The 26,664-nt window shown below is 47.2% G+C and overlaps 1 protein-coding gene across 5 annotated transcripts in view; it reads right to left on the bottom strand.

Moving 5' to 3' along the window:
• oma1 (OMA1 zinc metallopeptidase) overlaps positions 1 to 26,664 on the bottom strand; it is an 84,454-nt gene that overhangs the window by 10,958 nt on the left and 46,832 nt on the right. For 3 of the 5 annotated variants that reach the window (XM_056604558.1, XM_056604556.1, XM_056604554.1), the window contains exons 4-8: positions 13,837 to 13,944; positions 12,941 to 13,069; positions 12,394 to 12,468; positions 11,960 to 12,109; positions 11,595 to 11,649 (exon numbers count right to left, since the gene is read on the bottom strand). In XM_056604558.1, the coding sequence (XP_056460533.1) occupies positions 11,595 to 11,649; positions 11,960 to 12,109; positions 12,394 to 12,468; positions 12,941 to 13,069; positions 13,837 to 13,944 (517 nt within the window). The remainder of the gene's footprint in view (positions 1 to 11,594; positions 11,650 to 11,959; positions 12,110 to 12,393; positions 12,469 to 12,940; positions 13,070 to 13,836; positions 13,945 to 26,664) is intronic. The other 2 variants (XM_056604555.1, XM_056604557.1) reach the window with 1 other exon arrangement.

Below are 26,664 nucleotides of genomic sequence, written 5' to 3'. Positions count from 1 at the left end.
CACCCCCAAACTCAGTTTAATGCTGGATGAGTCAACCAGTTTAAGCAAAAAGAGCTGCTTAATAATATACCTTAGGACTCAGTTGCCTGATATGGACAAGCCTACAAACATTTTTACTGAACTCGTAGAGCTAGATGATCTAACTGCTCATGGTATTGTCCACAAACTGTTGTCTGCGCTGGAGCGCCTGCATTTGACACAGGATTTTCTCTCTAAAACCCTCATTGGAGTAACTTGTGATGGTGCTTCTGTTATGTTAGGGCGTAAAAGCGGAGTGGCGAGTCGGCTCCCTAACATTACTGTGTGGCACTGCTCAGCCCACAGGCTTGAACTTGCAGTCGCAGACGTAGTGAAAGAGATGGGCGCCATAAATCACTTTAAAATATTGATGGACAAGTTATACGCAGTGTATAGCACATCTAACAAAAACCGAATGGAGCTGAGAGTCTGCTGAGAGCCTGGATGTCCGGCTATGCAAAATAGGTCGTATTTTAGACACTAGATGGGTGGCATCGAGTTTTAGAACCGTTGAAGCAGTGTGGAAGAATTATCCAGCACTTTACAAGCATTTCAAAACTGCATCAGAAGATCCCTCCCGTGATAGTGTCACAAAGCAAACATACAGTGGGCTTGCTATGCGCATATCATCGCATGCATTTGTTAACAACTTAGGCATAATGTGCGATGCATTGCAAGAATTATCCGAGCTCTCAGTCGAGCTTCAAAAACGAGACAGTACCATCATTTCAGCACACAAGACAATTTGTCGGGAAATCAGGGTACTTGAGGCCATGTCGGATCGGCCAGGGCGCTACACTGAACTGAGCCAAAGGGGAATTGGGGAAAACTCTTTCCATGGCATCACGCTGAATGGAGGAAAATCAAACGACAAAACACTCGACCCCAAGCAGTTTTTCCTAACTGTGGCCAAGAACTTGGAGAATCGCATGTTATCTCAAGGAGGCCGGATGCCAGATAAAACTGGATATAACAAGTTCATTGAGGAGTTGAAGGTGCTTTACGCACAGTACTGGCCCGAGGACGCAGGTGCGCTGTATGGAGAGACTGAGGTTGAGTCACTGTGTCAGCGCTTCAACATTGACAACCCGCGCGCAGTCATACGGGCCTACAGAAAGTACAGAGACTCAGATGGAAAAGACACCCCCGATGAGCTGATGGAGTTACTTGTTGCTGTCAACAGCATCCCCATTGCAAGTGCTGAATGTGAGCGCGGATTTTCTCAAATGAACTTGATTTGCACTGCCAACCGTGCCTCACTGCTCACATCCACCATATCATCTTTACTCTTCCTAAATCTTGTTGGACCCCCCCTCGCTAAATTCAATCCAGTCCCGTACGTGAGGTCGTGGGTGGCCAAAGGACACAGAACTGCCACAGACACGCGCAGCAAAGCCCGAAAAAAAGAGGAGAAGGAGAATCCGGACATGCTCGTGATGTGGGGTGTTTTGGACAACTAAATGGTGAGCATACTTTATATTAATAGGCCGCCGTGCCAATCTTTGAATAATAATAATAATAATGGAAAATTTGTGTGATTTATAAAAAGCTCTTTTTTTTTTGTTGACCTGTTGAGAAATTAATTGCTGACTGTAGATACTGTAAGTCCCACCTGTGGTGATGTGGGCATTTGCCTGTGCTGTGCGGAGTATAGCCTAAAATAATTGTAAATTATCGTCATAACATTTATACCATGGATATAATTTGAAATTGAGTCTTGTAAGTCCCACGGCGTGGCAAGTGGGCATTTGCATGTTGTTTTCAGCACGTTTTGTGTATGCGTTCCGGGACCTGTGCCCGTCTCGTCATCCCGAGCTGTTATATGTACTTTGCGTTCCGGCACCTTATGATTTACAAATTAAGCACTGCACGTCACCATATTCCAAATACACTTCAGTGCCGAACATTATAGATATTGAAAACTGGATCACTGCATTGTCCGTTGTATACAAACATAAGCAGGCCACTGATACTTGAGTCCCTTCTAAATTCTGTGTATTCTAAGAAATTGCCGTTATGGATCATACTATAAAGTGGTGGTTTTAGTTGAACGGTGGTCAAACTTTCGCTTTCTCTACTTTTTTATCACAAGCATTAAAGGTCCTTACTTAATGGATGCTTTAATATAGATGTTATATTAGTGGGCCCCTAACACAGTTTTTGAAGACGTTCCCAAAATTCAGCCGCGGTGCAGTCTGTAGCTTTAATGCAAATGAGATGGACAGAGGTGGGTCAAGGAGGAGGGTGAGGGTGTGGCCCTGAGCAGCTTGCGGCCACGGTACCATCCGCAGTGGATGTATCGCAATGGCGAGGCGCATACAGCCTCTGGCCGTGTTCTGTAAATATTCTAGAACACTCCGGGTGCTCTGGCGGGAGTCATGGAGCTCTATATCTATATAATATCATATTATACATAGATATCTATTAGTGCTGTCAAGCGATTAAAATATTTAATTGCAATTAATCGCATGTCATATTTAACTTGCGATTAATCGCACATTTATTTCTATTTTAAATATCCCTTGATTTCGTGCTGCTAGCCTTTTAGTAAGATCAGAGTGTTGAGAAGCAATAAATTATATTTGGTAAGATGGATATAAGAACAGAGACCCGCAGTGAATTCAACCTGGTCCACTTGATATCGGGTAGGTACATGACAGTGGTAGGCCTACCGTAAAACTTCAATAGCCCAGGCTTTCATTTGTTTCAATCACTGAACTTTCGAACAAAACTCTTGCCCAGCACAGATGGGAAATACTAATTGCACGATAAACGGGGTTAAAATTGGTTAGCGTTAACACGGTTAATAAGGCGTTAAACTGACAGCACTAATGTTGGAGCCATTTCTGCTGTTTATGATTTATTTGTGATATTTGTATTGTTTGGTAATTTCTGTTATTTTGGAATATTGTAAGTATCGCGATCTAGACTCTGATGTGATGTTTGGTGTAGCCTGTGTCACAGGGTGCTTAGTGTTGGGCACCGTTTGGTTGTCTAAGCCCCGCCCTCTTTGGTGATTCACCTTTACTTACAGGTAACAGGTGGTGGGTTGTTTGAATGAGTTGGCGGGTGTAGAAGGACACAGTTTTTGACCGTGGTCTATATCGTGTTTGTTGCAAACCCTAAGTTGTGTACAATAAAAACTGGAACTCGAAATACTGAACTCGCGTACTGAACATCTATCTACCCTCGTCAAAGTGGATCCATGCGAAATCGCGTTGGATGCCACAACATAAGTCAAAAACTCTCCGAATCAATGAACAAGCCTCCGTGTCAGTCTGTGGATTTGAGCCAAGGAAACAAACTTTCGCAAATAAAGGACTTTGCCTGTTTTGGATTGCCGATACAAAGACAACGCATTAGAAGGATTGTTTGACGCATCCTACAGCAGTCCGTGAGTAAAACGTTTGTTACAGAAATGAAATACCTTATTCAAACCACAGCCAACTATTCCGAAGGAGATTGTAAATATTGTCCTAACAAACTGACTGCAAATGCTGAAAATAGATCGCTGAAAGTAGTGACAAATTATAACTAAAACTGAGTTAAATCTAACTGTGGGACTTTAACCTGGAAAAAGACGTGGATTGAAAAATGAAGCAACTAAAGGATTTAATTGCGTCCCGACGTGCAAAACTGGGAATATGCACGAGGAAAATGAAGGAAACTAAGGTTCTTTTTGATGGACACTCAGGTGTTGAAATAATAAGCGAGAGCATTGCTGCGTTAAAATGTGCAATGAGTGGATTTAAGGAGGCGCACGCATCCGTTCAAGCTTTGATGTCCGAGGAAGAGAAGGAGACGGATCATACTGAATGGTATGAACCTAAAAGAAATGACTTTGAAAGCTACGTAAATCATATGGATGAGTGGACACATTCTAAAGTAGAACCACAACGATTGGATTTACAAACAGAAACCGCTCTACAGAGTGAAATTACGCCCGGAGACAGTGCGTCTAGGATTGGATCAAAGACCTCCTCCTCCTCTCTCTCATCCATGCGCGCACAAGCAGCTGCGGAGAAAGCAGCCCTTGCGGCCACTGCAGCAGGGCTGCAGCAAAAGCACGCTCTCGAACTTGAGCAGGCACAACTCCAAACCAGAATGGAGATGATCGATATTCAAACTAAAATGGCTGCAGCTGATGCCAAATTGAAAGCTTTAGAAAGTTACGATTCAAGTGTTCACCTTCAATCCACTAGTGACTTTACATCACACATTCCAGGTGACGGAATGAATGCATATTTGGAAAGCTATGAGGAGAAATCTCCAGCTGAATTCACAGGACTGGGTGCTGTTCCTAAAACACCTCTCCAGAGAATGATTGAAGAGGCACCAAAAACAATGTATCTCAATACTGGATTAACGGTTCAAACAGAAGCACAAGCACAGACTTCAACCACCGTTAATGTGGACCAGCCAGCAAGGATTCGTAATCGGATAGAACATGAACACGTGACCCCCCCTCTCGATCTGCAACCTGGACTGCCACACAGTCCACTAAACACACAGAATTATCTTGCAAATGTAATCATTCAACAACAAAGACAAGCCTCTCTGCCAATAAGAGAAATACCTGTTTTTAATGGTGATCTTTTAAGCTACTGTCCATTTATTCAGGCTTTTGAACATTGTGTGGAAAGAAAGACAGACAGTGACCTCGACCGTCTTTATTTCCTGGAGCAATACACATCTGGTCAGCCAAGAGAGCTTGTTCGTAGCTGTCTACATATGAATGCAAATGATGGGTAGAAGCTAAGCGTCTGCTGAATGCTCACTTTGGAGATCCGTATCGCCTCACAAATGCCTACATTGAGAAGGCCCTGGCATGGAATGTCATTAGAGCTGAGGACGGAAAAGAGCTGCACAGCTATGTATTTAAGAAGCTGTTGTAACGTAGCCAGAGACTTGTCGGAGATGTCTGAGCTTGACACCCCATCCAACTTAAAGCTGATCCTGTCAAAATTACCATTCAAGCTACAGGAAAGATGGAGAGTCAAAGCATGGAACATACAGGAAGACACGCAGAGAAGAGCAAGATTTTATCATGTTGTGGAATTTGTTGAAAGGCAGTCAAGAATGTTGTTATACCCAGTGTTCGGCTCTCTCCAACCGTCACCAGCCAGAAGCATAAAAACACCTGAACAGAGGACTGTGAGCAGGAAAAGCTTTGCTACCACAATCACTCCAGTAGTAACTCATGCACCGCTGAGTGAGGAGAGAACCAGAGAACCTCTCAAGAGTGGCGTTCACAAAGCCATGCATCTTCTGCAAAGGAAACCACTTCATGGAATCCTGCCACCAGATGGCAGCAAAGCAACATACAGAAAAGGTTCAGTTCTTAAAAGAAAATGGAATGTGCTTCGCTTGTCTTATTAAAGGTCACACAAGTAGCGCATGCAAGAAACGTCTGACCTGCCAAACATGTCAGAAAAAACACCCGACGATTCTGCATATCCACATACAACAAGCCTCAATCCAAAGGCCTTCTGCATATCAGGGCCACACTAGCCATAGTGGCCAAGTGGAGCAGTCCACCATCACCCAAACCAGAAGTAATTCAGTTGCTGCTGCATTGGCTACGTAGCATACTGGGGCCGGTGTGTCTGACTGTAAGCTTGCCATTGTGCCTGTGAAGGTAAAGAGTGTGAAAAGCAACCAATTCATACAAACCTACGCATTCCTCGATCCTGGAAGCAATGCATGTTTCTGCACAGAGAAGCTGATGGAAGATCTGCATGTAGAGGGCAGAAGAACTGAAATCCTACTACAAACAATGGGACAAGAAAGAGTTGTGAATACTTACCATGTGAATGGATTAGAGGTGAGCAGCATTGATGGAACAGACTTTATGCACTTACCTGAAGTATTCACGCAATCCAGAATCCCAGTGAGCCATGAGAACATTGTTGCACAGAAGGACTTGCAGAAGTGGCCATACTTAAAAGACGTTCAGCTTTCAGCCATTAAAGCAGATATAGGTCTGCTTATCGGTGCCAATGCCCCATGGGCACTGGAGCCTTGGAGAATCATTCACAGCCAAGGAGACGGGCCTTATGCTGTCAAGACCCACTTAGGATGGATCATCAACGGACCATTGAGTGGTGGTGCACTTACTGATGAACGTGGCCGACCGTGTGTCTCTTCCAACAGAATCTCTGTTACAAGATTAGAGGAACAGCTGGTCAAGCAGTACAACCTGGACTTCCCGGAAAGGGCTTGTGAGGAGCAACCTGAACTGTCTTTTGAAGACAAGAAATTCTTGAAGATTGCGGATGAGTCAACTGTGAAGAAAGATGGCCATTATATGATGCGACTGCCCTTCCGGGATGAGAACTTGACCATGCCAAACAACAAGACTGTCGCAGAGCTCAGAGCCATGGCGCTGCGGAGGAAGCTCATGAAGAATGAGTCATTTCGTTCAGACTACAATAAGTTCATGAATGCAATGTTTGACAAAGGCCATGCTGAGCAGATACCAGATGACCAATTGTCAAGAAGCGATGGTAGGGTGTGGTACATACCCCACCATGGAGTATACCACAAGAAGAAAAACAAAATCTGTGTAGTATTCGACTGCGCTGCATAATTTCAGGGCACCTCACTCAATCGTCAGTTACTGCAAGGACCTGATCTGACAAACACACTCCTGGGCGGCATACTCAGATTCAGACAGGAACCAGTGGCCATTATGGCAGATATTGAGGGGATGTTTCATCAAGTCCGAGTCCCTGAAAAAGATGCTGACTTCTTGAGGTTCCTATGGTGGCCTCACGGCAATGTCGACCAACCCCTAGTTGAGTACAGAATGGTAGTACATCTTTTTGGCGCTGTCTCCTCACCAAGCTGCGCCAACTACGCTTTGAAGAGAACTGCCATTGATAATGAGGGCCAGGTGGACAGAGACGTTCTAAATACCATCAGAAACAACTTTTATGTCGATGACTGTCTTAAATCTGTTTCCTCTGACCGACAAGCCATACGTATGGTCAGTGAACTCAGAGCGACATGTGCAACAGGAGGCTTTAAACTAACTAAGTGGGTGAGCAACAGCAGACATGTGTTAGCCTCAATCCCAGAAGAAGACCGAGCTTTGAAGGAAATTGCAGATGTCAACCTGGAGAAGAGTGAGCTACCATTAGAGCGCGCTCTTGGCGTGCAGTGGAACGTTGCGTCAGACACCCTTGGCTTTAATCTCTCTCTAAAACAACAGCCTTACACACGGCGGGGCATTCTCTCAGTGGCCAACTCTGTTTTCGATCCTCTTGGATTTCTTGCACCTATGGTCCTTCCAGCAAAGAGGATAATGCAAGAACTCTGCAGAGGAAGCTATGGATGGGACTCAGAGATTCCGCCCGCCGTTGCCAAGAGATGGGAGACATGGATCGGTGGTCTGAGCCAGTTGACAACCCATAACGTCAGAAGATGTTACCGGCCACAGGACTTCGGAGAAGTTTCTGATGCCCAGCTACATCATTTCTGTGATGCCAGCGAGGTGGGATATGGCACAGCGAGCTACTTGAGACTCACCAACACCAGAGGTCTCATTCACATTGCCTTTGTGATGGGCAAAGGAAGAGTAGCCCCGCTGAAACCGATCACCATTCCCAGACTGGAACTAGCAGCCGCAGTCCTGGCCGTTCGAATCAACAGAATGCTGGAAAAGGAGCTTGAATACTCTCTTCAGCCACCAGTCTACTGGACTGACAGCACCACTGTCATGAAATACATCTTCAGCGACACCATCCGCTTTCAGACATATGTGGCGAACAGAGTATCCACCATCAGGGATCTGTCAGAGAAGTCTCAGTGGCGATACGTGAGCAGTGTCCTCAACCCGGCGGATGACGCCTCTCGGGGCCTGACGGCTGAAATATTTCTGAAGTCTGAACAATGGCTTCATGGTCCAGCCTTTCTGAAACAGCCAGAGGAAACCTGGCCCAAATACCCAGAGAATTCCATCTCTCTTGCTGCTGATGACCCGGAGATCAAAAAGACTGTTGCAGTCTTTGGCACAGCTGCAACAGAAACACGAGATCCGGTCATTGAATTCATACAGCACTTCTCTTCATGGGATCGCCTCAAAAGAGCAACAGCAAGGCTCCTGCAATTCAGGGATCTGCTCATGCATTTGAGCAGAAAGAGAAAGGCCGCAGCACTCGCTCACCAACAGTCTGAGGTATCTGGAAAAGATCCAAAGGTACAGACACAGGAACATCTGTCTGTTGAAGATCTTGCACGTGCTGAAGAGACTCTCTTGTGCCGTGTTCAACAACTACACTTCCGGGAGGAGATCTCAGCACTGGAAGCAGGAAAGATTACTGTTAAAGCTAGCAGCAAGCTTTTCAAACTTGACCCTTACCTCTGTGATGGAGTACTGAGAGTAGGCGGAAGACTGAGTAGGATGGCAATGCCGGAAGAGTTCAAGCATCCGGCCATTCTACCCAAAGACAGCCATCTGACCAGACTGCTCCTCCATCACATCCATATTTCGGTAGGCCATGGTGGCAGAAACCAGATGCTTTCAAAACTTCGCCAGAAATACTGGGTCATAAAAGCCAATTCTGCCACCAGAACAATCATGAAAAACTGCATATTCTGCAGACGTTGGCACACTCCCCCTAGTGTGCAGAAAATGTCAGACTTGCCTCTCAGCCGCACACAGCCGGACCACCCTCCCTTCACCTACGTGGGCGTTGATTACTTTGGCCCAATAGAAGCAAAAAGGGGCCGGAGTGTGGTGAAAAGGTACGGCGTCATATTCACCTGCCTTGTCAGTAGAGCCGTCCATCTAGAGCTGGCACATTCTTTGGACACTGACTCTTGTATCTGTGCTCTCCGAAGATTCATGTGCAGAAGGGGTCAGGTCAAAGAAATGTTCTCTGACAATGGCACAAACTTTGTAGGAGCAGAACGTGAGCTGAGAGAGTCACTTGCTCTTTTGAATAATGACACGATCCAGCAGCGCTTGTCAGCAAGAGGAATAAAGTGGAGTTTCAATCCGCCTTACGGCTCACACCATGGAGGCGCATGGGAGAGACTCATCCGTACCGTCAAAAAGGTCCTCTACTCTGTCGTCAGACAGCAGATGTTGGATGACGAGAGCCTGCATACTGTTCTGTGTGAGGTAGAAACCATCCTAAACGATAGACCTCTCACTGCAGTTTATGATTGTGCACGTGATCCAGAGGCCCTCACACCCAATCATCTGCTCCTGCTGAAAGGAAAACCCCTGCTGCCTCCCAGAGTGTCTCAGAAGGATGACTGCTATTCCAGACGGAGATGGAGACAGGTGCAGTACATCGCTGACCTGTTCTGGAAACGCTTTGTCAAAGAGTACCTCCCTCTCATGCAGGAAAGACAGAAGTGGAACGTAGCCAGAAAGAATCTCAAGCCAGATGACCTGGTCCTGATTGTGGATGAAACATCACCACGCAATTCATGGCCTATGGGGAGAGTGACAGAGACAATCCCGGACAGCAGAGGACATGTCAGACGAGTGAAGGTCAAAACAAAGAGCAACATCTTGGAGAGGCCCATCACTAAACTATGGCTTCTCCTGGAGGCCTGAGTTGATTTGACTCTGACTGACCCTTACGTAGACACCGACACTTAATTAATCTTTTCTTTGCACTTTACAGGAAAAGAACATTATTTTTGGATTTTGAAAGCCTTTTTTCGAAGAAGAATGAATCATTTTTCATTGGACTTTATTATGCAAAATGTGTGGACTCTTAACATTTAAGAATTGCGAAATGCTCCATGTTTATTATTGTATAATTGTCAATTGGATATTATGGACAATTAGGGGCCGGGATGTTGGAGCCATTTCTGCTGTTTATGATTTATTTGTGATATTTGTATTGTTTGGTAATTTCTGTTATTTTGGAATATTGTAAGTATCGCGATCTAGACTCTGATGTGATGTTTGGTGTAGCCTGTGTCACAGGGTGCTTAGTGTTGGGCACCGTTTGGGTGTCTAAGCCCCGCCCTCTTTGGTGATTCACCTTTACTTACAGGTAACAGGTGGTGGGTTGTTTGCATGAGTTGGCGGGTGTAGAAGGACACAGTTTTTGACCGTGGTCTATATCGTGTTTGTTGCAAACCCTAAGTTGTGTACAATATAAACTGGAACTCGAAATACTGAACTCGCGTACTGAACATCTATCTACCCTCGTCAAAGTGGATCCATGCGAAATCGCGTTGGATGCCACAACAACTAATATCTATATAATATATATATTATCACGACCAAAAGCTGTGTGCGCCTCCAGACGATATTATGAATCTCAAACGACTGTCGTGTTCTCCAACGTTTCTGGTTCTTCCACGTCCGCATCAATCTGAAGTAGACTGAACCACGATATGGAGGAGAAAGGGATTGTTTCCCGCAATTGTGGACCGCGATTGTCTCCCGCCGGAGCCTCGCTGCCGAGGGACCACCGCCTCGGCCATGTCGCCTCGGCCACCCTTTCTCCTCCATGTCTTGGTTCATGTACTTAAGGGGGTGAAACCCAAAGTTCCTTTCCCCCAATTACTTGTCAACCATGGCTGAGATAACCCCAACTACGGGTCTCGTTGTGGAAGTACCAGACGAGAGTCCGACGTCTTATGCTCCATAACACCAACAGCAGAACGGTTATCCAAATAACAAAGAAGTGTACAACACTTGTGTTACAGTCCTGGAGCTCTATATCCAAATAATATCATACAATACATCGATATCTCTATCATATAAAATATATTATCATGGCCAAAGCTGTGTGCCCCTCCAGACGATATTAGGAATCACAAACGACTGCGTGGGGTTCTCCGACGTCTCTGGTTCTTCCACTTCCACATCAATCTGAAGTAGACTGAACCGCACGCTGCCGGCTGCCCGCTGCCGGCTGCCCGCTGCCGGCTGCCCGCTGCCGGCTGCCCGCTGCCCGCTGCCCGCTGCCGGCTGCCAACAATCCCTTTCTCCTCCACGTCGCAGTTCACGTACTTCAGGGAGTCAAAGCCAAAGTTCCTTTCCCCCCAATTCCTTCACAACCATGGCTGAGTTAACCCCAACTACAGTCTTGTTGTGGAAATACCAGAGATGTCAGAGAACCAATGTGTTATGCACTAAAACACCAACAGCAGAACGGTTATCCAAATAACAAAGACGTGTAAAACACTTGCATTACAGTGTGTGTAATCATAGTCTCATTGGCGGACCAAATTCTCTGGGTGGGCAAGGGAGAGAAAGGGGAGGTAACTTGGCCCCTTATGACGACATATGGGGCCACATTCCAAATCAGCCCACCTGAGCTTCCATTTTACCCAAAGGTGAGCAGGATACCTAGTGCTCGTTTTATACCGAACGCAAGTTTTAGCCACTCGGGGACGATAGGCTAGGGGGAACTCATATTAATGTTAGAAAACCTCATAAAGTGAGATTTTCATGCCATGCGACCTTTAAAGAGCGCTCTAACAGAGAGCCTATCCTTGCGCCATGGAAAAAAATATATATAATATACCTTAGCCCGTCCTACACACGCCAGTCAGGATGGAAAGGTGAATCAATATGGAACCCTCAATTCAACAAATACCTTTTAAACTCAGCTCTTCAGCGGAGCACTTGACACACGGCATTAGGCAGAGGGGCTGTTGGGAGAGCTGAATGGGTCTCCAGTATATAAACACACAGCCAAGAGAGATTAAAGCATTAAGTATTTGGTCACATATCTTTGGGATGTTATGATATATATGTTAATAGAGATATCCATCCAACTCATTTTCCCAGTCAACGCTTTCCTGTTTTCAAATGCTGAAGCACTCAAAAGATCTGTTTATTGTGTTAAAAGCACATGGCAACCAGGCCCATGTTCCACAAAATGTCCAGTATTAAGTAACCCAGTGTTTATGCTCACATGGGTGCGTGTGTGCATGTGTGCGTGTGCATGTGTGTGCGTACCTGAGGCACAAAGCGGTCCATCTGTGTAACTCGGTTCCTGTGTGAGGGATGTGTGGACAGCCACTCTGGGACAGCTGGCACTGCCCTCAGCTGATCTGTGATCTCCATTTGCTGCCAAAACACCGGGGCAGCGCGCACGTCCGCGCACGCCTGCAGCAGAGGACACGCCCACACGTCACCAACACCCATGCCCCCCAGGAGTCAACCACACACACTGCATTCTGCAGCAGGGTAACCTTGTTTGGTTTGATAACAGTGCCCCCTGGTGTCTCGTAAAGTAACTGACAGTGCTGGGATTCCTTTAGGCTAAAATACCATGCTAATGACAATTCATCAAATTGATAATGTTTAAGAGGAAGAGAGCCCTGAAGGGAGATGACGTCCCTGGTAACACAATGCAATATAATGGGATGAGCGCAGTCATGCTGCTTTACCTTAGCTGCCAGCTGCATTCCAACTTTGTCAGCCTCGGCCTCCAGTTTCCTGCTGTACGGACGGCTGAACATCAGCTGAGAGAGGAATCCGACGCGGCAGGCAGAGGATACAGATTCACAGGGTTCAAGAATTTGAACATCAACAAGACTGGTGTGAAACATGATGGAGGCTGATCCAACATTAACTTTTCAAATCTATCGAAAACACTTTGTAACTGAGAACTTTGAAATTTTGCCTTAAATAATACACATAATGGTCAAAAAGAAAATGTTGAAATCTAAAATAATGTACACATGTCTCCAAATGTTCAAAGAAAATTCGGAAACTTGATTATATTAGTTTTGTGATTGAAAATGCAAATCGTCCCCGATTTGCATTTTCATTATTGCTCAGATGAGAACTGACTGGAGTTTGCAGTCGTCCAGATCCAAAGATATGAGTTGTATTGGGAAACCAGGGGAAAAGGGGTGGCGATAATGGAAAAGCTGCAGAGGAGAGTCAGCTTTAGCATTGCCGCGGGTTATCTGTATGAGTAATTGGTCTGACCTGTATAAGTTTGCCCTGGATCCAGTGTCCAAACACGGCAAGACTGTCCCGGGGACATAAGGCCCAGATGGCGGTCAGCAGGATAAGAGACAGCAAGTCCACAACGTGGGACAGGCTGGCCTGCTCCGCCTTGGGGATAGGGACAAAGAGGTGAATGTGATGAGAGGTATCAGACAGTAGGGGACACACACACAGGAACATGAGAGCAAGAGCGAATTGGGATGTTGTGATGGGGTTTCAGGATGGCCAGTGAGTGAGTGAGTGAGCGAGAGAGAGGATTGTTCCAAGCATTTATGAAGTTCCACTCTTTACGGCGTAGCAGACCCTGAGGCTCTTTCAGCAGCCGATCAGAGCAAACCACCCGGGACAGACAGAGCCTCGTCGATCGGCCATTCCCTTCAACATATTAAATTCTCTTTTCGGAGCAGGGACGCTCACGCTCTAAAAAGAACATAAACTTAATTAGAGTCCTGAATGCTTTTTCTAGGCCTTAAACACAGGCCACCATCAACAAAGTTGCAACAACAAATGAAGATGTCAAGCTCGTAAAATGATTATGGCCTGAGGTCAAAACGACTCATCTGTTCCTCTGCTAGCCATGTGTGACCGATGGAAACCAGGTTGAACCTAAAGCCATCCGAGTGTTAAGGTAGCATCTGATATATACTGAGGTAAAAAAAGGAGACACGCAGGAACATAAAAGGCCTGATAAATATTGTTGCCCTGAAAACCAATCAAAGCAACCTGTGCCCATGTCATAAAAGTCTGAAAGATACACTGGAAAATCCATCAAGAAAATATGGCTGCAATGGTTGAGGTCAACATTTTCTACATGGTTTGGCTCTTTCAAAAGTGTGTTTGTATGCTTGTATGTATTTATGTGTGTTTGTACTCACGGAGTGGCCCAGGATGGCGTGGGCCATCTCGTGTCCGAGGACAAAGGAGAGCTGGTGAATATCTGCCACCATTTCAAGCATTCCAGTAAACATGAACACTTTGCCATTCTGTCCAGAGAAACACACAACCAGCCATCAGTCATTAGACGGTCATCGGAGATTCGACCCTGAAGGTGATTCACACTGGTTTCTTTATATGCGGACATCGATTTTGTTCCGACATCAGTAGTCAATGGGGGGTTTAGGGGGATGGGCTTGCAAGGGGCAGGATATGATGTAGGGTCTTAGTTTGCAGGAGGCGGGATAAGTACGTCCGCTGCCACTCTAGTTTGTTTTGGTTTGACCACAGAGAGCACAGAAGCAGAACAGGCGGAATTCATCACGATCATCTTAAATGTTGCTGCAACGATGCATCATATATTCCTTTCAACATTCAAGGTATCGATCAATGAAAGATCATAGCATGAGTTAGAGACTAATAGAAGAAACAACGAAGAACGCATGTTTTTTCTGCTTAATTTCACATATATCAAACACAGTAGTTGATTTCTGTGTTTGAATTAGAAACCAGGGAGTGGAAGGCCATGACCCTATAATGTTCAGCTAACTGTTGTAAATAATAATAAAAAAAAAGCCGTCAGCTGTGAACTCATGTATTGTAATTTATTGTATGTGTACTTTTAGGGTGACGATAAGACCTATCTTTTAGTGTTCACCACGAATTACATGAAAAGCAGTGCCAACACTTAAATATTTTTTAACCATTCAGCAAACAAAAGGCAACAGGCTGATTATCATTTAGGATGCTGCCTGTCACACAGAAATTGTCTACGTAATCCTCGTTCGAAAATTCCAAACCTGCCTGGCAACTGATGATCGCGTCGAACGTTGCCTGGCAACGGACGATCGCGTCGAACAATGACGTGTGTCCCCTTAACCTATAAATCTGCTATCATTAAACCACTCCTCAAGAAACCCAATAGCGATCCACTGGTTCTTGCAAATTATCGACCTGTTTCCACTCTGCCTTTTTTTTCTAAAATACTTGAGAGAATTGTTGCTGATCAACTGACTCTCCACCTTTCTGCCAATAAACTCTGACAATTTTCAGTCTGGTTTCCGCTCCTGCCACTCTACTGAGACTGCCCTAACTAGAGTAGTTAACGACCTACTTGTCACTGCTGACTCTGGATCAGCCTCCTTACTTTTAATTCTTGACTTAAGTTCGGCCTTCGATACAGTAGATCATTGTGTGCTTCTACACCAACTGGAGCATTACGTTGGTATCCACGGGCTGGCGCTCTCCTGGTTCCAGTCCTACTTATCTAGTAGAACCCAATGTGTCAGTTTCAATAACTCTTTGTCAGAATGCTCTACGGTTACCACTGGTGTGCCCCAGGGGTCTGTCCTGGGGCCCCTGCTGTTTTGTATCTACATGCTCCCTCTGGGTATGATAATTGCCGAATATGGTATAAAGTTCCATTTCTATGCTGACGACACACAGCTGTACATCCCACTACAGCCTAATGACCCCTCCCATATACAAAATCTGGAATCATGTGTTCGCCGAATCAAGACCTGGATGAGTCAAAACTTTCTCATGCTTAATACTGCTAAGACTGATTTGCTGGTGATTAAGCCTAATAACTAAGTACTTCTCTGAGAGTCTCTGTCTTAATATCGATGGCTGTTCAATCTCTGAAAGCACGCACATTAGAAACCTAGGCATTACTTTTGACCCAACCCTGACTTTCCGGACTCACATCAAGGAAACCACCAGGTCGGCCTTCTTTCATCTGCGCAACATTGCTAAAATCCTCCCTGCTCTGTCCCGGCGTAGCGCCGAGGTTGTTCTCCATGCCCTTGTGTCTTCCCGTTTGGATTACTGTAATGTCCTTTTTTCTGGCCTCCCCATCTGTTCTACTAGGAGCCTTCAGCTTGTGCAAAATTCAGCCGCCAGACTCTTAACAAAAACAAGTAGGTACTGTCACATAACTCCTGTCCTGGCATCATTACATTGGCTGCCCATTCTGGCTAGAGCCGATTTTAAAGTTCTCCTCTTAACTTATAAGGCATTAAATGGACTTGCACCTTCCTATTTAACTGAACTACTTTTTCCCTACATTCCGCCACGTCCACTCCGTTCTCTTAGTTCTAACCTCCTTGTCATCCCACCAATCAATAAAAAGTCTGCTGGTGGCAGGGCCTTTTCCTACCGTGCTCCTTTTCTATGGAATGGCCTCCCACTATGTATCAAAGAAGCTTCATCCACTGCAATTTTCAAGTCCCGTCTTAAAACATACCTTTTTACTCAATACTTTGGTTTAAACTAATTTTTAACTGTTTTATAATTTTATAATTTTTAACTGTTTTATCAAAACACCTGTGGTGTTTTAATGTTGTTTTAATGTTGTTATTATTGTACTTGATATTTTGTAAAGTGTATTGAGACCATGTACCATGGTGATTTTGCACTTTAAATAATAAATTGATTGATTGATTGATAGGGAGCTTCATGAACATTTTCGAACATTCACGCTCGTTCATTGAGCGTCACAAGACGAAATAACAAACAGGCAAGACTTATTTTACAAAATACATTTATTAGCGTTGCTAACTTTATATTTGTATTGTATTTTATTGTTTAATCGATTTAGCTAGTAAACTGAGTGTTTGACGTGTTGCTAACTAGCTAGCTTGTGTTCATTTAATTTAGATAGACGGATAGATAGATAAGCAGACAGATAGAATTTAGGTTTATCGGTTTTTCTTGTTGATTGAAAATGGTGTCACTTAATTCTATTTTCTTCTATCTGTCATCTCAGATGTATGAAGCAGGGATCTCTCTCACGGAGAAACGGCAGATCCGGAGGGATGCAAAATAATTCACTCGTAAAGGTATTCTGTAATTAAATAAATGACATTTTATGCAGTCCATTAATTCATCTTACATTTTCACAAATTAGTAGGCCCTGCAAAGGAAACTGAATTAAGTTATAAACAATCTACGGCTGATTCAGTGCTGATGTATGTTCTCACCCTTTTCTAGGAAATTGTATGTACTACCTTGGGGAGAATGGCCTTTCAATGAGGAGGGTGATCCTCACTGAGAAAGAGAAGGATGAGGTGCTGAGAGAAGTCCATGCTGGCTACTTTGGAGCCAAGAGGATGCAGGACAAGATCAACCATCGTTCTACAGGAAGACAATTACCGGAGATGCTCAGAACTGGGCAAGTGATCAATTTGTTCAAGTTGCGTTTGATCCAGATCAGCTCTAATATTTCCTGTGATACGCTGATGCCGCATGCACATGAGATTTAAAGAATAATTTATAGTGATTGCCTTATATAAGTAATTGTTCATTTCAACTACTGTGACACGCAAAGAAAATCGCCTCTACTCTAGAGCATATTATTAAATATGTTGTGTTTAATCTCCTTGTGTTGTAAAGGTGAAAACCTGTATGTCATGCCAGAGGTTTGAGCAAGTGAAAAAGGAGGCCCCAGAGTTGAAGCCCATCAAACCAAAGTCACCATGGCATATGATTGGTGAGATATCTTGCTTTTGGGTCCTGTGAAACGGCTACAACCTCTCGAAGTCATAGTTACATTTTTATTATTTTCTTAATGTACTGTATTGCCTTTTCTATCTACATAACGTCATGGCCTGTGGGCAGCCAGGTACTTGTATAAGTACAAATTGACATGTGTTTATTTCTGTCCCTACTCTAGGTGTTGACCTAATTGGACCATTCAAAGCCTCAAAGAATGGGAGCCGCTTCTGTCTGACAGCAACTGACTTCTTCACCAAGTGGAAGGAGGCCAGGCCCATCAAGGACAAGACTGATAGTTCCACATCACCGGTGTATAAATCATAGCAACATTTGCAGCGTATGTACAGTGAGACAGTCATTGAGAAATAAACCTCAACAGGGTGATGCAGGACCCCGACGCGAATACGATCAGAACTGCGTCTATACCGAAGTCTGTTATTCATAGCAGCGGTCTGCTATACAGAAATAATAGACCGTAGAATGCCATAATTGACCAATCAGAATCGAGTATTCAAAAAAGCTGTGTAATAAAGATATATAACTGACATAAAAGAAAGATCGATAAGCTCCTAAATAATGTTACTATCAACCGATACATATTTGTGACACTCTTTAAATTCTCTAATTCCCCTTGCTTCTCCTTTGCTGTTTTTACAGACGAACGGACTGGATGAGAGGACCAATCAGACACTGAAGAGGTCCATTGGTAAGACCCTTGATGGACAACAGGAGAGGTGGGAAGACAAATGAAAATAAATTGTTTTTTCAAATAATTTGTGTCCAAGGCTCTTCCAGGTATTCGCCCTATCGTCTGATGTATGGACGGGAGCCACGTCTGTTTTCAGAGGTGTGTAGTGGTTGACTTTAATATTATCATATTAACAATTTCTAAATCATTTTTTTTTCTCTTCAGGGAGGAAGTTACACTTGTATGGTATGATGAGACGACTTAACAGTAGGGAATCAACATGAAAAGTATATATGTCAAAATAATAATTTCTATGAGGCTGATTTGAACATACTTTTCTTGCTTGTCCTTTGCCTTTCTTTTTCCTATGTTACTTAAGACCACTGGAGATCTTCCAGATGATGTGGACATTGCTTCTCCAGATAAGGAGTTGAGAAGTACGTCCAGGCAAGGGCTGAGAGTGATGGAAAGGTCATTGACAAGGCAAGTGTTTCATAAATGGGAAGCAAATCATTATTTATATTATTATCATTATGTATTTATGTTTTTGCTTTATATTTGAGGACATCACCAGTAGTTAAGTTAGTTGCCTTGCACAGAAAGGCAATTGCGAGGGTAGAATAATCATACATCGATTAACTATCCTGCATCAGATGACTGCCAACATAGTGCCCCCTCGAAAACAAGATGCTTCATCTCAAGGGGCTTATCCTGCCAATAAATAAATTAAATTAAATTAATGGTTTGACTTTATATCAAATTTTCGAACAAGTATCCTTTCTTTAATTTTATATGCATACATACACATACATGCATACATATACAGATATATATATACCAGTGGCGGCTGGTGGTTTTTAAAGTGAGGGAGGAAGGACTGCGCGCTTGGTTGCCATTGGCCTGCTTGCACTGTTGGTGTATGGTGGCATAAGAATGTGAGACTCAAGTTGTTTCAAGGTGTTTTGGTGAACTACAAAATAGCAGGGAGGGAGTTATGTGAATACAATTTATACAAAGCCACCAGTGGCATCACTGTAATTTGAGAAGGAAAGGATGCAAAGCATATTTGTCAAATCAGGCCTACTATTGATTTGTAAAAGTAAATAAAAAAATCTGGGCCTATCATTGGGCCTAGATCTCGACGGGTGTCAAGATCACGTTGGTGCTCACCAACGTGATCTTGACACTTGTGGCGTTTGGTTGCCCTATCAAGATTTTCCACATCAGTGAAACCATGAACAGCCCACGTTGGAGATTTGCTATTATTCATAAGCAAACAAGGCCAGCAATAAATTGCTTGTAATGCTACCAGTAAGCCATGCGTACCTAGCAAACCATGTAGCACTCACAACAATGACGTTGCCATTACTTCTGGTCACCTTGATTTTGGGAAGTGGTCTACCTCTTTCTTTGGTCGCTAACTTAGCACTGTAACTCAATGAATGGAATGCTTTTTTTAATAAGACGTTAACAATGTCCTCCGTTTCCAATGTTTCCATTGTACATTTAGGATCTCGCTATCGCAGATTTCACTTGCTCTGCGTCTCTGACTGAGCACCGCGGCAATGCAGACCGGGTTTGTTATCGACAGCGTTGCCAGATTGGGCAGATTTCCCGCCGAATGATAATTTTTCCAGCCTAACATGGTTAAAAGTAGCCCAATTGGGTGGGAAATCTGACCAATCTGGCAACGCTGCTCAACATCCAGGGATCCTGCTTATTGGTTCATAAGGCAGATGGATAGATTTTTGCGCGAATCAGACCCCTTAAGGTCCCACCCACTCAGAGGAGGACTTTTCTCCTCTCTCCCATTGAAACCCATGTTATCCACCGGCCGCCAGTACTTTCGGGGAAATGAATGGGAGTCAACGGAGGGCGACGGAGGACCTTCCTCCCTGAAGTAATTGTCAATAAGCGATAGGGGGTGCTAATGTCCCTTTACCCAGGGAAACGAACATTATATATTCAAATGCAATAAAGTAGTCATATTTAAGGGCATTAATTCATTACAATAGTCTGGGCATCTACATTTTTTATTCTCAACAATGTTAGGGAGGATCTTCCTCCCTCTCCTCAATGGAGAAGCCTCCACTGATATATACATCTATACACATATTTTTATATATATACACACATATATACATACACACATATATATATATATATATATATATATACATGCATACATATATACACACACACGTATATATATATACACATACATATATACACATACATATATACACATATACACATACATATATACACATATACACATACATATATACACATATACACATACATATTGTGGCAACCCCACGCAATTGACCAGGGGCCAGCCGCTGCAGCACCGGCCCCGTGGTCGGGTGGTGGAAGGGAGATACCTCCCCCTCCACCCAGCTGCGCTAGAGGGAACATCAACCGGGCCCAGGGAATCAAGAACATTGGGGGCACCGGGGGAACCAGGACAGAGGAGTTTTAAGGGCTGGGCACGTGGCAGACAGGGGAGAGGGCTGACGAGGAAGAGACGTGCTGTGGAACCGACGTGCTTTAACGAAACGTTTTCCCCACCAGAAGTAAGCCGGAGGCGTCGGGAGCTGTTTCCCCGCCGACCCCGAGGAAGGGCTGGACGGTCTGGACCAGGAGGTCCCGTGCCCTTATTCCCGATTACGGAAGAACCTTAGTTTATATGATTTCCCTTTTCGTGACTGGTTTTACAATAAAACCCGTTGCACCGCAACCCTGCTTCTTTCATTAATTCCAGAATCCCCGCCGCCGACGAAGGGGGTTGCCACAGTGGTGGAGAATGCGGGCAACGCGATCTCTGGACTTAAACACAACCCAGACCACGATGGAGCACGCCAACCAACCCGCCACGAGGGACGAGGAGATAGACGTCCTACGGAGATGCATGGTCCGAATGGCCGAGCAGCTCGCTCGGGGTCCTGCATTCGCCGCCCCCGCGAAGAGGCTGACAAAGATGGGACCGGAGGACGACGTAGAGGCGTACCTTGACGTGTTCGAGCGGACCGCGGACCGTGAACAATGGCCCGCGGACGATTGGGGCCACATCCTAGCGCCCTTCCTGACCGGGGAAGCTCAGCGCGCCTACCGGGATCTCAACCCCCAACAGGCGGGGCATTACCCGACGCTCAAGCAGGCCATCCTCGCCCATTATGGACACAGCCTCCCCGCCCAGGCGCAGCGCTACCACGACTGGAGCTACGAACCGCTCGGCTCAGTGAGAAGCCAGATTTCCCAACTCGTCCGGCTGGCCGAGCGGTGGCTCGTAGAAGGCGACGGCCCCCCCCTGCTGGATCGTCTCGTCATAGACCGCTGCATCCGATCGCTTCCCCCCGCCGCCAAACGCTGGGCCTCCGGGAACCAGCCCCGAACGGTGAACGATCTCGTGGAACTCCTCGAGAACCATCAAGTAACCCAGCGGCTTTGCGGAGGAACAGCCCCGCCTCCCGGAGGGGGGGAGCCGCGGACCGAACGACGCGGACGGATGACAGAGACCCCGCGCTCCCAGACACCAGTCGTCCGAGGCCCCGCCTACCCGGCTCAAAACATCGTGGCCCGCAGAGGCCCCGCCCCCCCGACTCCGAGAGAGGAGTGGAGGTGCTACACCTGCGGCCAGAAGGGCCACCTGGCCCGCCACTGTCCCGGCGCAGGGGACGTGTCAATGCCCACGGCCAGTCCGTCCGACCAGAGGGGAGGAGCCTGCCTCCGCACCACCTGCTGGTCACACGAGAGGACCGTCTCGCCGAGCCTGCCGGTACGGGTGGGACGGCGCGACACCCATGCCCTCCTGGACTCAGGGAGCGTGGTCACCTTGATCCGGCCCGACTTAGCCTGTGGAACGCCCGGGCAGGACGTGGAGGTGGGCTGCATCCACGGACAGACGGAAACATACCCCACCAACCTCATCACAGTACAAACCCCGAAGGGGACCTTCACGGTCCAGGCCGGGGTAGTGCCCAACCTACCCATGCCCCTGTTAATTGGACGAGACTGTCCCATCTTTGAACGACTGTTGGTGGCGGAGCTTCGCCCACCAAGACCCCGACATCCAAGGACGAGACCGCGCCAGCTACGAAGCCGACCCGTCTACATGGCAGGCCATCCCCCACCATCCCCGACTGACTCCGACGAACCTCCGCAGAGACCCGCGAGAGAGGTAGGACGCCGGCCTCACGCCTCGTCCACGGAATCCCTTCCCCCGGGGACACCGGGCACGATGACCGCCTCCGAGCCGATACCCGCTACCCAGAGGCCATACCTCTCCGCGCCGCCACAGCCAAGGCAGTGGCAAGAGAGCTAATGACGTTATTTAGCAGGGTGGGAATAGTTAGGGAGATCTTGACAGATCAAGGCTCCTGCTTTATGTCCCGGGTGTTAAAGGACCTCCTCAGTCTGTTACAGATCCGCCACCTCCGGACCTCCGTCTACCACCCCCAGACCGACGGACTGGTAGAGAGGTTTAATCAGACCTTAAAACGCATGCTAAAAAAGGTGATGGAGGTCGATGGAAAGAACTGGGACCAGCTACTCCCTCACGTCCTGTTCGCAATCAGGGAGGTACCCCAGGCCTCCACCGGCTTCTCCCCGTTCGAGCTACTCTATGGGAGACGACCGAGAGGGCTCCTCGACATCGCCCGGGACGCCTGGGAGAGCCAACCCTCCCCCCACCGCACCATCATCGAGCACGTGGAGCAGGTGCGGGACAGGATGGCGCAGGTGTGGCCCGTGGTCCGGGAGCACCTTGGACGAGCCCAGCAAGCCCAAGCTCGGGTGTACAACCGGGGGGCCCAGCTGCACACCTTCGACCCGGGCGACCAGGTCCTCGTCCTCATCCCGACCTCTGAGTGCAAGTTCCTGGCCAAGTGGCAGGGACCCTATGAGATCATCGACCGGGTGGGCGAGGTCAATTACCGGGTACGGCAACCTGGGAGACGCAAGACCACCCAGCTGTACCACATCAACCTGCTGAAGCGGTGGCAACCACTGACCACTCCGCGGGATCCAACTCTCCTGACGCTGGCCGCTCGACTGCCCCCTCCAGAGGTCCCAGTGGGGGAGCTGCTGAGCCCGAGCCAGACACAGGACATGCGTGACATGGTGCTCCCACATCTAGATGTCTTCTCAGAGCGACCCGGCAGGACCACAACCGTCAGCCAAGACATCCGGACAGAACCGGGAGTCAGAGTCCGCCTCCGGCCCTACCGCATCCCGGAAGCACGGTGCGCCGTCATCAGAACAGAGGTCGCCCGCATGCTGCAGATGGGGGTCATAGAGGAGTCCCATAGCGCGTGGTCCAGCCCGGTGGTTCTGGTACCCAAACCAGACGGGACCTACCGGTTCTGCAATGACTTTCGCAAACTGAACGAAGCGTCTGTCTTCGACGCCTACCCTATGCCACGGGTGGACGAGTTAATAGAGCAACTGGGCCCGGCCCGGTTCATATCCACCCTAGACCTCACGAAGGGATACTGGCAGGTCCCCCTCACCAAGCGGTCCCGGGAGAAGACGGCGTTCGCCACACCAGACGGGCTATACCAATACACCGTCCTCCCGTTCGGGGTGCATGGGGCACCCGCAACCTTTCAAAGGATGATGGACCGGATCCTACGGGCCCACAGAGAATACGCCGCCGCGTATATAGACGACATCGTAATACACAGCAGCACCTGGACCCTCCATCTCCACCACCTCCGAGCCGTCCTGGGGGCGCTCACGGCCAACCCCCAGAAGTGTCGCCTGGGCCTGGAGGAGGCCTCCTACCTGGGCTATCAAGTCGGGAGGGGCTGTGTGAGACCCCAGGACGAAAAAGTGCAAGCCATCCGGACCTGGCCCAGGCCAACCACCAAGAAACAGGTGAAGTCCTTCCTGGGACTAGTCGGTTACTATCAGAGGTTCATCCCTGCGTTCGCAACACTGGCCAGCCCCCTCAACGAGCTAACCCGGAAGACTCTACCCGACCGAGTGAAGTGGACGGAGGAGGTTGAGGAAGCCTTCTCCCACCTACGGCAGGCTCTCTGCACCGAGCCCGTGCTCATCACCCCGAACTTCAGCCTCCCCTTCGTGGTACACACGGACGCGTCTGAGGTGGGGCTGGGAGCCGTTCTATCTCAGGTCCGGTCAGGAGAGGAACATAATAATAATAATAATAATAAATTTTATTTATAATGCACTTTATATTCAAGAATCTCAAAGTGCTTCAGAGAAAAAAATACCAAAAAAACTATTAAAAAGGGGGAACCTCAAAGAAAGTTTAGCTAAATGCTCTTTTAAAGAGATGGGTTTTGAGGTTCCGTTTAAAAAGAGCTGTTGTCTGTGGAGCCCTCAGGTGGTCAGGGAGGGCGTTCCATAGTCTAGGGGCAGCAGCAGAAAAGGCCCGATCACCCATGGTGCACAGCTTCGTATGTCGGGTTTGGAGGGTGTGAGTGGATCCTGAACGGAGTGTACGTGAGTTTGTCGGGGGGGTGAGGAGTTCCTGAAGGTAGAGGGGGGCAAGTCCGTGAAGGCACTGGTGGGTGAGGAGGGAGACCTTGTACTCAATTCTGAGTGAGACAGGGAGCCAGTGCAGTGATTTCAGGATGGGGGTGATGTGGTCATGCTTGCGCACCCTCATCAGGACCCTGGCAGCACTGTTTTGAATGTATTGGAGCCTCTGGATGCTCTTGCCAGGGATCCCAATGAGGAGTGCATTGCAGTAGTCCAACCTGGAGGAGACAAAGGCATGGACGAGCTTCTCTGCATCAGCCAGGGTGAGTGATTGGCGGAGTTTGGCGATGTTCCTGAGGTGGTATAAAGCTAAACATCCGGTGACCTTCATCAGCCGGAAGCTCCTGGCCAGCGAAAGGGCCTACTCAACGGTGGAAAAGGAGGCGCTGGCAATCAAGTGGACCCTAGAAAAGCTCCGTTACTACCTCCTCGGTCGGAACTTTAGCCTGGTCACCGACCACGCCCCCCTAAAGTGGATGGCAACGGCCAAGGACACCAACGCCAGGGTGACGCGCTGGTTCCTGGCCCTGCAAGACTACCGCTTCCAGGTGGTCCATCGACCCGGAAGGGCCCACGGTAACGCAGACGCACTGTCCCGAAGGGACGCCTGCCTAGGGCTAACAGGAGGAACCCCCGGCTTGCTGCTGAGGATGGGGGTGTGTGGCAACCCCACGCAATTGACCAGGGGCCAGCCGCTGCAGCACCGGCCCCGTGGTCGGGTGGTGGAAGGGAGATACCTCCCCCTCCACCCAGCTGCGCTAGAGGGAACATCAACCGGGCCCAGGGAATCAAGAACATTGGGGGCACCTGGGGAACCAGGACAGAGGAGCTTTAAGGGCTGGGCACGTGGCAGACAGGGGAGAGGGCTGACGAGGAAGAGACGTGCTGTGGAACCGACGTGCTTTAACGAAACGTTTTCCCCACCAGAAGTAAGCCGGAGGCGTCGGGAGCTGTTTCCCCGCCGACCCCGAGGAAGGGCTGGACGGTCTGGACCAGGAGGTCCCGTGCCCTTATTCCCGATTACGGAAGAACCTTAGTTTATATGATTTCCCTTTTCGTGACTGGTTTTACAATAAAACCCGTTGCACCGCAACCCTGCTTCTTTCATTAATTCCAGAATCCCCGCCGCCGACGAAGGGGGTTGCCACAATATATACACATATACACTAGGGATGGGCAAAATGATTATTTTCCGGGAACTAGTTATTTCGGTTCAGTTCACTTTAACGATTCGTTTGTTTGATTTGTTCGTTACGTCAGATTACGTCATTTGACAGGGAATCTCACAGGTGTTTGCCCCCCCCCCCCCCCCCCTAGAATGGAGCAAAGACTCCCGGGATTGGGAAATGCGTTTATCCAATAAACAGATGGAGGTCAAGTCTATTTTCGGAAATGTAGGGGGATATACGAGTGGCCCCACATCGAATGGTATGACCCAAGATACGTCAGACAGAGAAAGGGCGCAAATTCGACGGTACCACCTTGTCATCTGTTTACCCAGGTACCATGGCAACACCATTGCTACCTCTCATTGGCTGAATCTTTGAGAACGTTGTAGACTCAATCGATGTAAGGTCGCGGGGAGACAAAGCTCTTTTAGTTTGTATATTTTATTTACGTGACCATATTTTTGTTTTATGTTAAAAAAAAAGAATCAAAGAACCAGTTCTTCTTGTTTTGGGGAACCGGTTCTTGTCGTTCACGTTCGGGATTCGTTCGTTGTGAACGAATCGGTCGCGACCGACTCATCCCTAATATACACATATATATAAACATATATACACATACATCTATACATATATATACACATACATACATATATACATACATACATATATATACACATACATACATATATATATATACATAGAGCCCGACCGATATAGGATTTTTAAGGCCGATACCGATACGAATATTTTGTGATTTAAAAATCCGATATATCGGCCGATGTATATATTAAAAATAAATCCAGAAACGCGCAACAAAACAAACAGATTTCCCTAACATTGGTTATTGGTAGTTATCCTTTAAATCCTTTTCACTCTCAGCTAACACGTAACAACAGCAAAACTGGACATGG

Source organism: Gadus chalcogrammus, chromosome 12, assembly GCF_026213295.1.
Source record: "Gadus chalcogrammus isolate NIFS_2021 chromosome 12, NIFS_Gcha_1.0, whole genome shotgun sequence".
NCBI classification, from domain to species: Eukaryota; Metazoa; Chordata; class Actinopteri; order Gadiformes; family Gadidae; genus Gadus; species Gadus chalcogrammus.
Note: the sequence above shows the minus strand (reverse complement) of the source record. Positions and strands in the feature narration are given on the sequence as shown.